This window comes from Tyto alba, unplaced genomic scaffold, assembly GCF_018691265.1.
Source record: "Tyto alba isolate M040663 unplaced genomic scaffold, T.alba_DEE_v4.0 Super-Scaffold_14, whole genome shotgun sequence".
In the NCBI taxonomy this organism is placed as follows: domain Eukaryota; kingdom Metazoa; phylum Chordata; class Aves; order Strigiformes; family Tytonidae; genus Tyto; species Tyto alba.
Window position 1 is genome coordinate 59,095,623 of NW_024881276.1, and position 16,371 is coordinate 59,111,993.

At 42.4% G+C, this 16,371-nt stretch overlaps 1 protein-coding gene across 1 annotated transcript in view; it reads left to right on the forward strand.

The window, feature by feature from the left end:
* The first annotated feature begins 622 nt into the window (after positions 1-622).
* The window catches only part of KPNA1 (karyopherin subunit alpha 1), a 56,226-nt gene continuing 40,477 nt past the window's right edge, over positions 623-16,371 (forward strand). Inside the window, exons 1-2 of the mRNA XM_042788860.1 lie at positions 623-721; positions 13,889-14,024. Coding sequence (XP_042644794.1) covers positions 13,896-14,024 — 129 coding nt within the window. The 5' untranslated portion in view covers positions 623-721; positions 13,889-13,895. The remainder of the gene's footprint in view (positions 722-13,888; positions 14,025-16,371) is intronic.

A 16,371-nucleotide genomic window follows, 5' to 3' on the forward strand; every position in this document is an offset into this window, starting at 1 on the left:
ACGCCCGTGCTTTGCTTGCAGCGACGCGGTTTGTGGTGACACCGAGGCCACCGCCAGGTAACCTGCATCGCAGGAAGCGTTAAAGAGTGTGGAAATACCAGCTCGTTACGTTATCCTGGGCTGTGAAAGCCCCTCGGGTGGTCCCTGTCCCTTTTACCGCTGCTTGTCACGGAGCTCCCATGCAGCAGCGCTGACGGGCGGCAGGTTACCGGCCCGCGGCCCGCCCGGCTGCCGCCGCCACCACCGCCCCTCAGGCGCGTAGGGGGGCGGTGCCGCCTCCCCCTCCCCAGATCCGCCCGGCCGCCGCACTACAACTCCCGGCATGCCCCGCGGCGCACGGCAGCCGTCCCGGCGGGGGGGGAGGGGTCGACGCGCCCTGCCTGCGGCTGCGCGGGGCGGCGCACTGCATGCCGGGATCCGTAGTTCTCCCCGGGGGCCGCGGCCCACCGGTGTCGCCGCCCCGCGGAGGGCGGTGTTGCCGCGCGAGGGGTGGTCGCCGCCGGCCGGGGCTCGCTGCCGCCGGGCCCGCGGGGGCCGCCGGGAGGGCTTTCCCTCCCAGAGAGCGCTGCGTGTGGGGCCGGAAGCTACGCCGCTCGCTGGGCGCATGCGCAGTGCCGTCGGCAGCCAGCGCTGGGCAGGCAGGGAGGGAGGGAGCGGCGCTCGCGCGCCTCGGGCCCGAGAGGAGACAGCGCGGGGCCGGGTCGGGCCGCGCCGGCAGCAGGTACCGGGGGATGGGGGGGGGGGGGGCGGGTAAGCGCCGCCGTCCGCGCCGCCGCGGGGGTGGGGTGGGGGGAGCCCTGGTCTTGGGCCCTCTCCGCGCCGAGCCGGCGGAGGCGGGGGTGATAACGGCAGCCGGGCGGTGAGCGGGGCCGGGCCGGGCGCGGGAGGAGAGGAGGGCCGGGTCCCCGCGGAGAGGTCGGCGGGGGTGAGCGCCTCGGGTCGGGTTGGGGAGGGGGGTGTGTGTGTGGGGGGGGTGTTGCCGCCGGCTGCGGGAGCCCCCGGTCTGCGCCGCGTGCAACAGGCGGGGGCCGCGCGGACGGGGCGGGGCCGGGCCGGCGGGAGCCGCGCGCGTGGGCCCGGGGCCGGTCGCCTCCCGCCGTCCCCGCGCCGCCCGGCCGGGGAGCGGGAGGGGAGGCGGGAGGGCGCCGGTCCGGTCCGGTCCTGCCCCGGGAGCCTCCGCCGGTGCCGGTGCCGGGCCGCGCTCGGCGGAAGCGCCGCGCTCTGTCTTTCGAAGTCGGCGGGGTGGCTGCGGGGGGGGGGGGGGGGCGGGTTCCGGTAGCTCCGTGCCGCAAGGACGGGCTTCCCCCGTGCTGCTGCGTGCCGGCGGGACCGGCCGGGTTGTCCGCTGGCGGGACGGGGTGTGGAGAGGGGCAGTGCCTCAGCTCGGGGGGGGAGGGGAAGGGAAACTTTCTTCTGGGTCTTTCAAGCTTGTACGGTTTTTCCCCGTCGTGATCTTAGTTGTTCTTACAAAAGCCGTGCCTTCTCCCTGCAAACATCACCTCATAGCCTCGCGTTATCCCAGCCACAATATTACCTCTCGGCTACCTATATGCAACGTAGGGTTTGCGCTTTCTCTGTAGCCGTGGTGGCCGTTTCCCATTGTCATGTCTCCGGAGACCTTATAACCAGCAGAAACTCGTCCCATTCATAATCCTTAAATTTGAATTGCTCGTACAAGAATACATGTAACGATGTTTTTAAGTTTTGCCTCTTGAGGGCGTTTCATGAAAACTGAAACTCCAGGCTGAAAAGATATGTAATGAGCTGTGAAAATACTGAGCTGCTGTTTCTGCAGAATTCCCAAATGCTGCTGAATGGTTGTGTTTAATAGTCTCTTTATCCTTTATTCGAGCTGCCGTTTCTCTGTGTGGTTTTTTTTTTTTTTTTTTTTTTTTTTTTTTTGTTTGCTGGCGGATTTTCTGCTCTGAGTGCTTAATGTTAATGGAGGACTTAACAAAGTTGGGATATGTCTGTGAGCTATCTGGAAATGGGAATGCAACTTTATCCCTAGAAACTAGTTATTTGAAGGCTGTTCTCTGTATACCTGTGGCAATTAACAATTATAATGGAATGGTTAATAAAACACTCTGTAAATTAGTTGTTTGAATCAAGCTAGTCTTTGGTGTATCTGTCCTTGTCTTTATTGTAACTTCATTATGTTGTTCTCCCTGCAACATTACCACGTGGATTGACACGTGAACTAGCTCGTTCAAAACAAGTTTGTTTCTACTTGAACTGTGGTTGCACCTTTTAATTACCTTTTAGATGTACCCACAGGCACAGGAAAAATGAAGGGTAGCTTGAGGCATGGTAACATAAGATGGCATGTGAGGTAGAGGTTTTTCTGAGAACGGGTTCCCTTTTCATAACCTTTCAAACAAGTGCAGTGATGCTTCACTTCCAAGAGACACGGCTGTTTTGGGGGTTTGGAATTCCCCCCAAACTTCTAAACTGAGTCTTTGTAACATCCCATCTCTTAGTCTAAACACTGTACTAGGATGTTTACCTTTTGTTGTCCCTGTGCCATCTGTTGATATTTTTTTTTCTGATGTTATGTGTTCTCTGTGCTGATGTCTTCAAAGTTGGCTTGCTTTATGTGGTCCTGTGTATTCAGCTGAGTGCTGGTTCCTGGAGAAGTCAGTTTAGTCCATTTAGAAAGGGAAAGGCAGCAACAGCCGATGTCAGCAGCACTGACCAAAGACACTATAAGAACTAAAAGTACTACAGGCAGACATTGTAGCAGTTTCTGAAAGGTTTAACCAGATTGTTTGATAGACTTATTTCAACTTCAGTGTTTCAATACAGTGCTCTTTTCTTTTTTCTCTCTCTTTTTTTTTTTTTTTTTTTTTTTTTTCTCCTCCTGTTGAATAAGCTGAAGTGAACAGAATGGTACATTTTGTTTTAGACTGTCCTGTATCTGGCAGGCTTGCTTTGATATCTTTCTGTTTGTCCCTCCACAAGATTGTGGAATTTTTCTTCTGAAGTGTTTTATAAGACTTGGAGAGGGCAAATGTGGGGGGCTTAACTTACATCCTTAAGAACACAAAAGGAAACTGTACCTTTAAAGGCAACAGTAAAGAAGTTGCTAGGTTGGAAAACATAACTTTTTGGCAGGAGGTGAGAGGTTAATGGATGTAAAACAGTGCCCTCCAGAAAAATTGAAATCAAGTCAATGTGAAAAAGCATCAAATATCGCAGATAAAAAAGAAGGAAGAAAGTGATGTGAATTAGGGTTAGGGGCTTTAGTGTAAATTGGAAACATAAGGGAAAATGGGAGAGCAGCAACAAACAGCTAAATTTAATGGATTAGTTTAAATACTTCTGATGGCCAAAGGGAATAAGGGTGTAAGGGAGGCTATGAGCAAGTCAAGAAAAATAAAAGACGTTAAAGGAATTACTCACTTGATGAAATGTTGTGAGTGGCTGAAATATCCAAACGGGAGGTTCTGGACTGATGTAATGGACAAACAAGTTAGACCAGATCACCTCTTTTCTCAGAGAACAAGAGTGGAAGCTGTACTGATATGAAAATTATTCATCATCATACTAAGGGGCTAAAGCCTAATGGAAGTCCTTGTTAAAATCATATAATAATGGTATTGAGAAAAAATGCAGATGTAAATTGCAGGGATATGACAAAGTCAGTTTTTTTCTGCTCTGAAGAAAAAAAATCTACCCTTAGTCTGCTACAGTTTTTGAAGTCAAGCAAGTAAGTAATGGATCAAACTGCTCTGTTATTTCCAAGAATGAATATGGGGTTTTCAAGATACACAATGCCAGCAGTAGGATGCAAGGCCCATAGAGATATCAGCACTTTAAAATCATTTTGAAGAAGGTAGAGAAACTCTGGAAAGGCAGCAAAGATATGTTTAAATGAAATACTCAATGAAAACCTCTGCTAAATACAAAATCTGTAGGACTGGAATTATATTATGCCACCTCATGAATGTCTTGAGCTGCATTAAACATTGTGCAGGCTTAATAATTCATTTGGAGGATAAAAAGCAAAGGTAGTCTAAGGCTGGTGACAGTAAATTTCCTTTCACCAGAATTGGTTTTAAAAGGATGCTAGTAGTAGGAGGGTATGAAAAAGTGGTAGGAAGTAATGGTAGATTGGACATCACATTGTCACTTCTGTTGATCCATTCATGTAAGACAGGAATAAATGGAGTTCAGGGACATAAAAGAAATTTTAAATTGGGATAAAGTGAATACTTTCTTGAAACATAATTAATGCTTAGTGTCATGAGGAGGCAGAAGCTAAAAGCATTAGAATTAAAAGAAATATGACTGTTCCTGCATGTCTGTGGAGAGTAATAGACTCTGAGTTTTAAGAGTGTTCTATAAGACTTAAGATTTAGCTAGTTACCAGCTGCTGAAAGCTTCCTTATGATCTAGAGTAATTATTTTCTCTTCTATTTTTATTTGGTAGTTCAGACTGCTTGCCAGGCTCAGTTTCTCATAGAACATATGAATCCTTATGCTAACCAGTTTGACACACACAGATCTTTATTTTATTTTTTTACAATCTGGGTATAAAGTTGAGATTATACATAAATCATATGCTGATTTTAGAAATAAATATCATGTGACTAAACATCCTGAATGTATTTGTCTCCAAACAAGGCATTGTAAGTCTGCTGAACCTAAGATTATACTTGAAAGCAAAATCACCTCTTGATATATGAAAATGTCACTTTGTGCCACCAAAGTTGGCTTGTTTGCCACAAGCAACAATTTACCTTTAAGTCAAGTCAGATAATAATGTTGTGATTAGTATTAGATTGCTGTGATGTGTTTTTTGTCTGAAGCAGGATGAGATTATCTCTTAAAAGATGCAGGACTCCTTTGTATAGCTTCCACATAATTACCTCTTTAACTGCCTATGTGTTCTTGTTTTAACTTTGTCTTGAGAGATGGTCAGAAGGGAAGAGGTGTCTCTGAGTGTGCTGTGTGTTGGATTCCAGAGCTTTTGGTAGGAGCGATACTGATTGTAAATGGAATGAGGGAGGCAGAATGAGTTTCATCAAACTTTAAAGTTCCTGTGGTTTTTGGCTTGATGTGGTTGATACATCAGTATTATGTGACTCTTTTGGTTGCTGATGTCCAAAGCCAGTATGAAATCAGTAGAATTTTGACTTACTGTTTTTAGTGCTTTCATACATGTGTCTTCCGTAATGCTGAGTCACAGCAACCAATAAATTTGTTGAAGGCAAATTTGTCATTTGGGAAGCAGGAGGTAGGTTTGATTTCAGTGCCTTCTGATACTCACAACCCCAAACAAAAGTTGCTTGAAACTACAAAGTCAATTTAATAATTTACCTTATTTTTAAGCTAATTTGTCTTAAAGTGTCTGGGATTTTATGTCATGAAAATAAGAAATACTGAAGGGTGTGCTCTTGTTGTCTTGTAAAAAATGTTTGGGGCTTGCTAAGATGTTAGAAATGTTAGTTAGGATGATTTTTTTTTTTTTTTTTTTTTTTTTTTTTACTGACAGATGATGACTGTTAAATGATAGAGATGACTTTTTTTTCAAACAGTCCAGTTTTTAGATATGACTTTGCAGAAAACATGTTGTGGGTCAGATTGTGCTGTAAGTGTGGGGAGGATGTGCTGTAATCTTAATCAAAGTACAAATTAATCTCTGCTTTAAAAGAAAAACTGCTTACCTTTTAGTTTGGCACATGGGATTAATCACTTCTGTTATTTTATGTAGATGGGCATGTTAATGTGAGGTTATTTTTTTTAAATGTTAGTATAATCCTGTATAGCTGAAAAATTTAATTCCCCATCTCTAGCTGCTTCTTGCCCTCTTGCTCAAGTTAAAAGCTTTCCAGAACTTAGAAAAGTGTATCTGCTGCCTCGTTGAGTAAGAATGGACCTTTAAAAAGATGGAACTCAAAGCATCTTGGAAATACCTTTGTGATAATATATGTAGTGAAGTGCTAGATACACTGTGTATAATCTTTTATTGTTGTCTGTGTGTCATCCACCCCGGTAAAACTTATGTGGTGCTTCTTGGAAAAAAAAAAAAAAAAGGCATAATCCTTAGACTTTTGTTTAAAGATTGACTTAAGTGCCCAGTTGTATGGCTGTTAGTGCGCTTAATTAGTAGTTCAGGTTGATGTGTCAGATGAGTTTCTGAGACAGTACTGTCAAGAAATTCTACTTCTGTTAGTGTTTTTTTTTGTTGCAACCAGAAATATGCTTCCTTGATTTTTTTTGTTTCTTTCTGTCTGTTTTTTAGTATAAAAAGGGAAGATCAGGGGCCTTGCAAGCCTACGTTGTCCTGATTTTAGGCATGTCTCTTAAAAAAAAATATTTTTTTGCAAGCATAGAAGATCTTTCTGAATGTTACCTGGGGGTATACTCAATTGACCCTTCAAGAGTAGTCATTCTGCAGAAGTACCTTTGATATGGTGGTGGTTTATTTTTATTTTAACCACCTTTTCAGCCCTTTTTCCTTTTGTGGAAGATGAGGTCACATTGTTGAAATGGGACAACCCTACAAACTTGACATCAGCTGTCCTCAACATTGTTCAGACAACGCAGTCTGCTTTTGAGCAACAGTCAATATTGAGGTTTCTAATTTGTCTATCATAACATGCTCCATATTATGCAAAATTGTATGTCTTTTCAGGCTTTGCATAAATTGTCTTAAGTTTTAAGATTGTTCTCATTTTTATGTAATACCAGTCCAACTTGCCAAGTGGCCTAGAACTAGAACATGACAGATCTGCTCTAGTTTAGGTGGATTGGTACTTCGCTTGCTATTTCAGAGGTTTATAAAGGTGATAGAAGAGAAACAATTGTGAATTAAAGCCTACTACTGTGAATGGAAAAACCCTAATAGGACTAGGAAGCTTGCAAAATCAGATTTTAAAGATATGGAGATGGGCATCAATTCCATGAAGAAGTTTCCTCCTTCTTCCAGTTTTTGACAGAAAGTCCCCAGAAGTCGGAACTCTGTATCAGGGCTATGTATTCTATCCATGTTTAGCTACAACTTTTATGTTACATTTGAAGTTCCTTTAATCTTCTGGCCTTTTGGATAGCAGAAGGTGATGGTTCTGTTTCTTCTCCATTGTTCTTGTGTCATGATTGCCCTAGGAGTGTGGGTCCCTGCTATTCTGCATAAACTGAAATCTTGTTCCTGCTAGTGAATGGCACTCATGCCTGCTGCTGCAGCTTTCCCAAGCCACAGAAAATGAAATTCACAATGATCATTTTGTTTCCTTGTTAGTGCTAGGTTTTGATATAACATCAGCAAAACTTACTTTGCAGGCCTTTACAAATACTGTAACTGTTAATTTTATAGTGCCTGTGAGATATGTTGTCATGGCTTGAGCCCAGAGGGCAACTGAGCACCGTGCAGCCATTCACTCCCACTTTTCCCCTAGCGCCCGGGAAGGAGAAAATCAAGCGGAAGGCTCAGGAATTGAGATAAGGATGGGGAGGGGTGATTCACCCATTACAGGTGACTCAGACTCATTAGGGGAAGAAAAAAAAAGAACATCACTTTAATCCAAACCCTAACAAAACCAACAGAGTGTAACAGCCAGAAGTGCCACCATATCCCCAGAACAACTCCCCCAAAGCCTCCCTTCTTCCTGGGTTCAGCTGTGCTCCTCATCTCGATCTCCTTCCACCTCAGTGGTGCAGAGGGCAGGGAATGGGGGTATAGTCAAGTTGCTACTTACTCCTCCTCAGGAATGGGGGGACACACTACACTTCTTACCCTGCTCCATGTGGCTCCCTTCTTGCAGGAGGCAGTCCTCCACGAATTTTCTCTGGTGTGAGTCCTTCCCATGGGATACAGCCAGTCCCAGGCTGCCCTGTCCGTGGGTCACCCCCATGTGTTGCAGTCCTCCCATCTTTGAACTACAACAGTGGGGGCTCCTTCTTCCCACAGAGTCCCAGCCTCCTTTAAGTGCAGACACCTGCTCTGATGTGAGGTCCTCCACAGGCTTTGGGTCAGCCTCTGATCCACTGCGGACCTCCAAGGGGTGGGGGTGGCCCTGCCGTCTCACCATGGAATGCGGGGAGGCTCTGCTCCAGTGGACCTCCCCCTTTTCCTCCTCCTTCCTTCCACTGACCTTTTGCATTCGCATAGGTGTCCTCCTCGCAACTCCAACTCTTCCTCTTGGGTTCCCCTTTTAAATACATTCTCACAGAGATGCAACCACTGTTGCAAATTGGCTCGACTTTGGCCAGAGGCAGGTCCAACTTGGAGCTGTGGGAGGTTCAGGAGGCTTCTCACAGGGGCCACCACTGTAGTCCCCTCCCTTGCTACCAAAAACCCCACCACACAAACCCAGCACAATCTAATTTTACAGCTAGAGAAAGTTAAGCAAAGGTTTTAGAAATCAACTGTGTCATGCTTGAACAATAGCTTTTTGGAGTTGAGATGTTTAAAGATCCTTTCCTCTAGATGTCCTGAGCTTTACAAGAAGCTGAAGACATTTGAAATGAGAAAGTAACACCCCTCTCCTTCATGCTATATGGGTGTTTCTACTGATGGGCATTCCCATAGATCCCTGTAATCCAGTATGCTTTGTCAAATAACTTTGCAAAAGAAACAGATACAGCCTCACCAAAATGTTTATCTGTTTGAGCTGGATTTTCAAACAACAGGAGGTAGCAGTGAAGAGAGAAGTCAGTCTGCCGATTTTCTTTTCCCTTCAAGTAACACTGTCAACAGTGTAGAGACTTAGTGGATGTGTTTTCATCTCTCCAGGATGACGGCAAATGTAGGATGTTGGTCTAGGAGTTTTTCTGGTGAAATAGCATTAATCCTAGGTGATACTTTTTATAATTCTATGCCCTATGTCCATGGGTTTATTATGAAGAATTTTGTTGTCTGTCACCTCTGGGAAAGCTGACAGTTTACTTCTGCAAGATTTAAATACTTCTGTTAGCATCCTTATCCTGTTGCCTTAGAACTGCGAAGAAGCAAATTAGAAGGAGTTTCCAAAATCTACACTTCATGGGGAAAAAACCAAACATGCTTGTGGCCAAAATGTTGGATTTATAGGGAGTGTGTTGATGAGAGTAATGAATGACCATGTGCTGCTTTCAGGGTAGTTTTTAAAATTCGATAGGTTTTCTAGTCTTTCACTAAGAACATCAGAAGATGATGCATCCTGTAATCAGAGCTCAATGAATTGCTCGTACATCCGTCCAGGCTGTAGGTAATTGGTGTGTGATGTGAAGGAGTGTGATTGTGGGGAAACTTTAATTCTTTATGGGGTCTGGAGTCCTATGCAGAGCCAATAAACAAACAAAAATCTCCTTGGAAGTAAAGGCTTTGTAGCACAGCTGAACCATTTCTTGTCTTCAGTAATTCCAGTTTCTCTCACTGCTTGGAGTTCTGTCTTGACAGTGCTGTTTCCAACATGGGTTGTCCTTTCAGGGCCAACAGTGCCTCTCATCTTTTCAGTGTTTCTGGCAGCAATCTGAAAGAGAGACAACAGTTTCACGGTACAGTGGAGCTCACAAGTATGCCTCCAGTGAGTCCTTTCCTTCTGACAACTGCCTCTTAGTTAGGAAATGTAGACTGGTAGTTTGTTGGATTGTGGATCTTCAAGATAACTTTATCACTTCCACCGTTACGCTTCGACTTCCTTGTCTGCCTTTATTTTCAAGCTGCCTTCTTGTGATATATTTCCATTGGAAGGTAGAATTTCTTGTACACGTCTACACTTCTGAAATACTTTTTTTTTTTTTTTTTTCCTATTCCCACCCTTAATTTCAAAGAAGGAAAGTGTATTTGGTAATCTTAGTTTGTCATCAGACATACATACCATTATGTAGGTCTTGATTTGTAAGGCCTTTATTTTCACATCGGGATACCTCTGACGTGTGGAATATCCAAGAGTGTTAGTCATGTGGCATTCCTTCTGGCAAAGCCCTTAAGTCTAGTGACGGTGATATCTGATTTAAGAAGGCAGGGACTTGGGTAGTTTTTGTTCTTATCTAGATGATTGCTTGGAACAAGGTAGGTCATTGCAGTAAGTGACTCTGCCTCTTTGCAGTGCTTCTGAATTTTTGACTTGATGAGCAAGGAGAAATGCAGTACTTTTTCTTTCTCCTAGAAATGTGTGCTTAGAACACGTTCACATTTGGTAGGGTACTTGTCTTGATCAACAAAAAATGTGGGGATCATAATTTCCTAAAGGGAAATTTTTAATTTTACTAAAAATCATTTTTTCATGGCAGCTAAACCGAGGAGGAGAAGGTACCATATGGGGTTTGAGTGGTGCTGCACAAAACCCCAAAGAATACACCATGAAAACTCATCACCAGAGTTTTTATCTGTAGACAGGAGTACCCCAAAAATGTGGAAAATACTATGCTATCTTTAGGAAAGAAAAGATGGGTAGAACATTTCCATGACAACCACCACAGATTTGCACCAGAAGTAGCATTCATTTTGATAGTGCAGAGAAGATCCAGGGTTTGCTATTTGCTATGAAGAAATTACCATGGGTAAATTTAAAGTGACCTTTGAAAGCTTTTCAGTTAAGCCACAACAAAGCTGCTGAAGATGAGAGAGGCAATTTGAAGTTGTTTTGTCACTGTGGTTCGGTCTTGGGGAAGGGCTACATCCTGAAAAATGGAAGAGGAGATTTATAGCAAACAGTCCTTGGATGACTGTAACAGCTAACATAAGATTGTTATATTTTCAGTCCTAAAAAAAATAATCTGTGTGCTCACACTGAATAGGTTTAAAGATGCTAGCGGTAGATGTGGGCTAGATGAAATCCTGGATGTGGTGATTGAATTTTTCACCAGTAGTTAGGGAACCAGTAAACAAATGATGAAAGAAAGAATTGATTTTAGGAGTCACTGAGAATAATTACAAAAGCTGCTTTTAGAAGATGACTTTGGATTTAATAGTTATACAGGTTAGATAGGCAGGTATATAAAATGGATATGTGGCTATGTGTTGGGATTTTGTTTATTGACTACCAATGAGGGACTACTATGAAATAAATTATTGAACTCATTACTAGTTGGTAACTTCTCAGTGGTGAAGGGAGCTTAATTTTTTCACCTTTATAGAAGAAACTCTCGTCCCGGTCATTTGGTGGTAGGAATTTGTAGGAAGGCTTTACTCTCTAGTAAAACACAATACAGTATTTTGAAAGGATTTTAAGTGTACGGATTACTCGGAAAATAGAAGGGGTTAGTCAGCAAAGTGAGCTGTCTTGAAAGTCAGAAATGAGCAGAGCCAAAAGTTGCAGCTAAAGCTTGTAAAGGATGTAGTAAATAGAAGATAATTCTTGTGAAGCTGTTAGGTAGAGGGGTTGAGGTAAAGTCAGAGAATTCAAGTAAATCCTGTGCCTGTATTTTCAGTAAGTGAAACGATGATGTAAAGTGCAGTGGGAGAGGGCTGATTGAGCTCTGAGAGGAAAATTAAAATGATTATCTTCAAGTCGAAAGCAAAATTAATTGAAAGAAATTAATACACAAGTTGGGAGATGAAGGGAAGCTAGATAAATAAGTACAATAAGGAAGAATATGCCAAGGAAACTTGCTGCTGCTGAAGTTGGATGTTGTCACTGATGTTTAGAAACACTGGAACATCATATAGAAGGGCTACATAGTTGAAATGAGGTGAAATTCACTGTTAAGAAATGAAAGTGTTCCCTCTCAAGGATTTCTTTAAGAACTTTAGAGATTGAAAGTGAAGGTATGAAATGACCACAGGAGCTGTCAAAGTCCTGAAATCACAAATAAAGACAAATATACTCTTGTGAGTTTGAGAAGATGTATTTCAGACAAAAGTAGAGAATTACTAATAATGTCACGGAAGGCCTGATATCTTATCTGGGCTGTTGCATATGCCCGTATTTGTTCATGTTCAAGGGCAAATTGACTAGAGTGGCTGCAAAGCTGTTTTCCTGTTAGGTATGTCCTTTTAGCTCATGGTTGTCCAACTGGTGTTTGAATTAATTTCATTATTTCTAAAATAAATATTTCTTTCAAATTGTTTTGGAAACAAAAGTGTTGTATTCCAAGTATTTATTAGCCCGAACTTTTTACAATTACAACCCAAGGCCTCCCCAGATAGTTTGTATGTTTAATATACAGGTAGTACTCAGTTAAACTAAAAATGGGAATCAAATGTTATTGTCAAACATATTGTAAGAAACATGAACGCTTTAAGCTCAGACACTTAAACACAGGAAGGAAGGGGTCTCTAAGCTGTTAAGAATGATACAGGGAATTTCTGGCATTCTGAAACTTACCTTTTTATAGGACCTTTATTTTAAAAAATGCCATTTCAGGAAGAGCCTTTTCAGCAGAATTAGGCTGCTGAATTACAGGTTTTTATGTTGCATTCAGTGCAATCTGTGACTGACTGATCTTGAATACAGTAGTTTTGTGTCCCTTAACAGTTTTTTAAATCTCAGTTGGCAGAATACAGTAACACTTGAAATGGTGCTTGAAATGTCTTCTGTGAAAGTCAGTTCTGATCATCAGAATTCTTATAAATGGTTGTCAGGTAGCAGAAACTTAAAAAGAGACTCTAAGAAGAAGCACATTTGGATATCCTCATTATCCTCTTTTTTTTTTTTTTTTTTTTTAATCTCTTAAAACTCTTTGTGCTAACTGAAAGAAGAGGAGGTTAGAGTAGACTCAATTGTACATTTGATGTATTTTAAATAGGAAACCTAAGCTGTTGAGAGTCTGTATACACTTGTGTTGCTCCATTTTAAAGTAAAGAATGCACAGGAGATCACTTATCTCCTGGTGATTCTGTGCTTATGGAATTTGAGGTAGGTAGCATATTTAATACAACACGTTAGGTAGAGCCCTTTAAAAGCCCTGTAGAATAACTTTTTATAAAGTGTAGTTTTGTAAATTTCTAATGGTAGAGTTGCAGATATTTACAGTGTATTGGAGATGCTGCATCTATATGTAGATGCATGAAAATGCTGAGATGTTTAGAATTTAGTTCCCTACCTTTTTTGGATTTAAAGGGGGGATGTAAGGAGAGAAGTAGCAGCAGAATGGAGCCCTAAGAGTAGGGACCTGATCCATAGCCTGTTGATTTAAGGGGGGTGTGGTCTTTCCACACGGTCTTATAGCTATTGTTTTATGCTAAGTTCCTCCAAAGTTCAGCATTGTGCATGTGAAAATCATCATGGATAGCTATAAATGCTGATCCACTGAGTTACGTAAGACAGACAGGACTTGGAAAAAGGCCTCTCTGCATAAACAGTGGCAGGATTAGAGGCTGGGGATGAGGAGGAGGGGAAAAATGGCACTGCTTTCTTTGCAGGAGTGAGCATTTTCAGTTGTTCAAACTATCCTTACCTAAAATTTCTCTCTCTGTTTCATTTTTTTTTTTTTTTTGTAGGCCTTGTCTGGATAGAAAGAACACGTGGTTGTGTTGAATTATCTTAAAATGTGGATTTGGAGTGCAAAAAAGGCCCTGTACTGACCTGAAAAGTGAATTAAGCTAAAAAGCAACTAAGACCCCTTCACTTTTGAGTGAAGACAGGGAAATATAATTAGTTTGACTAATTCCCTGTGTGAATAAATGTTAATATTTATTAGTGCAGTTTTCTTTTTAGCCCAGGCTATATACTCTGCCTTAGATCTCAGTTCTTTCTTAATAAAATATTATTCATGCCTTGCAGCCTCAGAGAGTAAAATAAGTTTATTGGTCTGATATGAAGAACTGGCACACCAAAGTGACAATTCTGTGAAATTTTGCTGTACACCTTCTAAACTATTGGAAGTTAGGTGATGTGATATAGGAGGGCAGTAGCTGGAAGTGCATGGCTATAGAGATTAAGAGGTGGAGACAGAATATAAAATGATGTGTTGTTAAAGAGTGATTATTTTCTGACTTCTTTTTTAAATTGTATTGTAGAGGAATCATGACGACCTCAGGAAAAGAGAATTTCCGACTGAAGAGCTACAAGAACAAATCTCTAAACCCTGATGAGATGCGTCGCAGGCGGGAGGAAGAGGGTCTTCAGCTACGGAAGCAAAAGAGAGAGGAACAGGTACTGTACTACAGTTGTGATAACTGTAACCAGCCCTTAAACAGTCTTGTCTTGCACTGTCTCTGGCTGTTTGCTTCTCCCAAGCCTGTTCTTAGTTGTTCCTGCCCTGCCCATTTCAGAGGCACTTGCAGACTTTACTGTGTCTTCTGCAGGCTCTACAAAACTTGGAGTGCTCCTCATTCACTCAAATGTAAGATTGGCCAGAACAGCTTAAAGATGGTTTGAATAAAGCAGACTGACCTTGCACTGAAGGTGGTTGAGGAACCCTTGTTTTACTTTTTGTGGTGGAATTTTTTTTTTTCTTCCCCTACCTGAGTTATGATGGCTCTAATCTCTGTATCTCTGTTCAAAGAGTGGCAAGCTGGGGTGAAATGGAAGGAAACCTTGCAGTTAGAATAGGAGGAGGAGAAGGTCCGACCAGGTACCTATAAGTTGCAGTAATGATTTTCTTGAGGGAAGAAGTAACATTGACCTGATTCTAATCAGTTTTCTGTCTTGAAGTTTCAGTTCATTTATGAGTTTACAAAAGGTCATGCTGTGTTTGTGCCCGTAAGTCTGGTACCTTGAGTAGTGGATTTAGTATATCTTGTAAGCAGAATGATTGAGAAAAATCCTTGGAAGTGGATCTTCTCTACCTGTTCATGTCTTGCTAGTTCTTACCACTTCATTCACATTTGCAAAGTGGCAAGTGCTCTACAGGTTTAATCAGGAAACAGCAGCAGGGACAAGACATGATGAAAACCATCTTCTGATAAAAACAGGTAGCACTGAAGATTTCTTCCTTTTGTTCTTAGTTGTGTACATTAGAAGCTTTAAGGGATTGGTTCAATTTCAGACAAAGTTATATCAAAGCTTTTTTCATCAATGTTGAGGTTTCTGGAGTTAGAATGAAGATATACTTGTGTTCGGAATGGTAGGTCAAGTCTGCAATCTGTTCTGTTTAATAGTGTTTCCACAATGTCAATACCAGATGCTTTCAAGGAAAGGCAGAGGAGAGTTCTGAGAGAGAATTGCAATACTTGTTGATTTTGCTCAGTATCTGCAGGTAGCATTTCCAGACTACAGGTAGCACAGAATGTTGTCAGTCTTACTTGTAAAGCTGTTACTAAATTAGGAAAAAGATGAGTCATTTTCTGTCTTATCTATGCCTCTGACCTCCCTTGGACCTGATTGCCACAGGTTGGCTAAATAAAGCGTGTGGCAGTATTTCCTTCTGTTAGGGAAAATTGTTAGTCCTGACTGGACTAACAATGGAGCAAAAGTGGAGTTGCAAGCAGTGTATGCAGGCCTACAATTTCAGATCTTGTACAGGTACTTCTCTTTTATGTATTTGGCACATAGCTCATTGATGTTTGTTTAAATTCTCTGGTTTTGGGGTTTTCTGTTTTGTGGTGTTTTTTTTTTTTGTTGTTGCTCTTTTTTGTTGTTGTTGTTTTTCTTACTTTAGCTGAACAATCCCACAAAAACAACCTCAAGCCTCTGAATTTTCACATAACTTGGCAAGGTATAAATTTTTGTTTTGTATTTGGACACATTTGTTGAGCTAGAGTGGGCACATCATACAGTAGCTTAGAAGGAATAACATTCCATAAGGATGCTTATCACTGTCCTAGGGTTGCTATAGACTTAGCAGTTTTACATACTGTTTCCTCCCCGTCTTCTCTGGAGACAAGAGTAACAGCAGGTCTGTGTCAGGGCTGTCTTGCCTGTCTGCAGTGGTGCAAATCTGACATGGCTCAATGTTGGAGTCTCGCTTCCTGAACTCAACAGGTCAGGCAGCACCGCCAAAACCATCTTGTCGTTGCTAATGTTTCTTCCAATGAGACAACTAGATCAAGAGGAGAAACAAAACTCTCTAGTTATGACATCTAAAACTGGATACCTTCTCTTAAGTGGTAGTAACCAGATTCTTTTCATCCCAGTATAACTTCAGTCCCATGTGATCATCCTTCAAACCCCTTTCTTTGTGGTGGCAGCTCAATTATCCCAGCCTCTGCAGGTGTTCTACAAAGCTCTGTCTCACATAGAAAATTTTCAGGTCTTTGAGCCTGTCGTGGTTTGAGCCTGGTCGGCAGCCAACCACCATGCAGCCACTCTCTCTCCCTTCTCTTCCGGCAATAAGAAGGAACAGAGAGCCAGGCTTGGGGTTCGAGATAGGACTGTGATGGGGAAAAGAATCCCCCTTTATGATCATGAGCAAAAGGCAGACTCATTAGGGGAAGAAAAAAACCCATACGTTTATTACAGACACTACCAACACGTAACAGAGTAGGACAGTGAGAAGCATTGCCACATCTTGAGAACACCTTCCCCCACCCCTCCCTTCTCCCTGGGCTTAGCTCTGCTC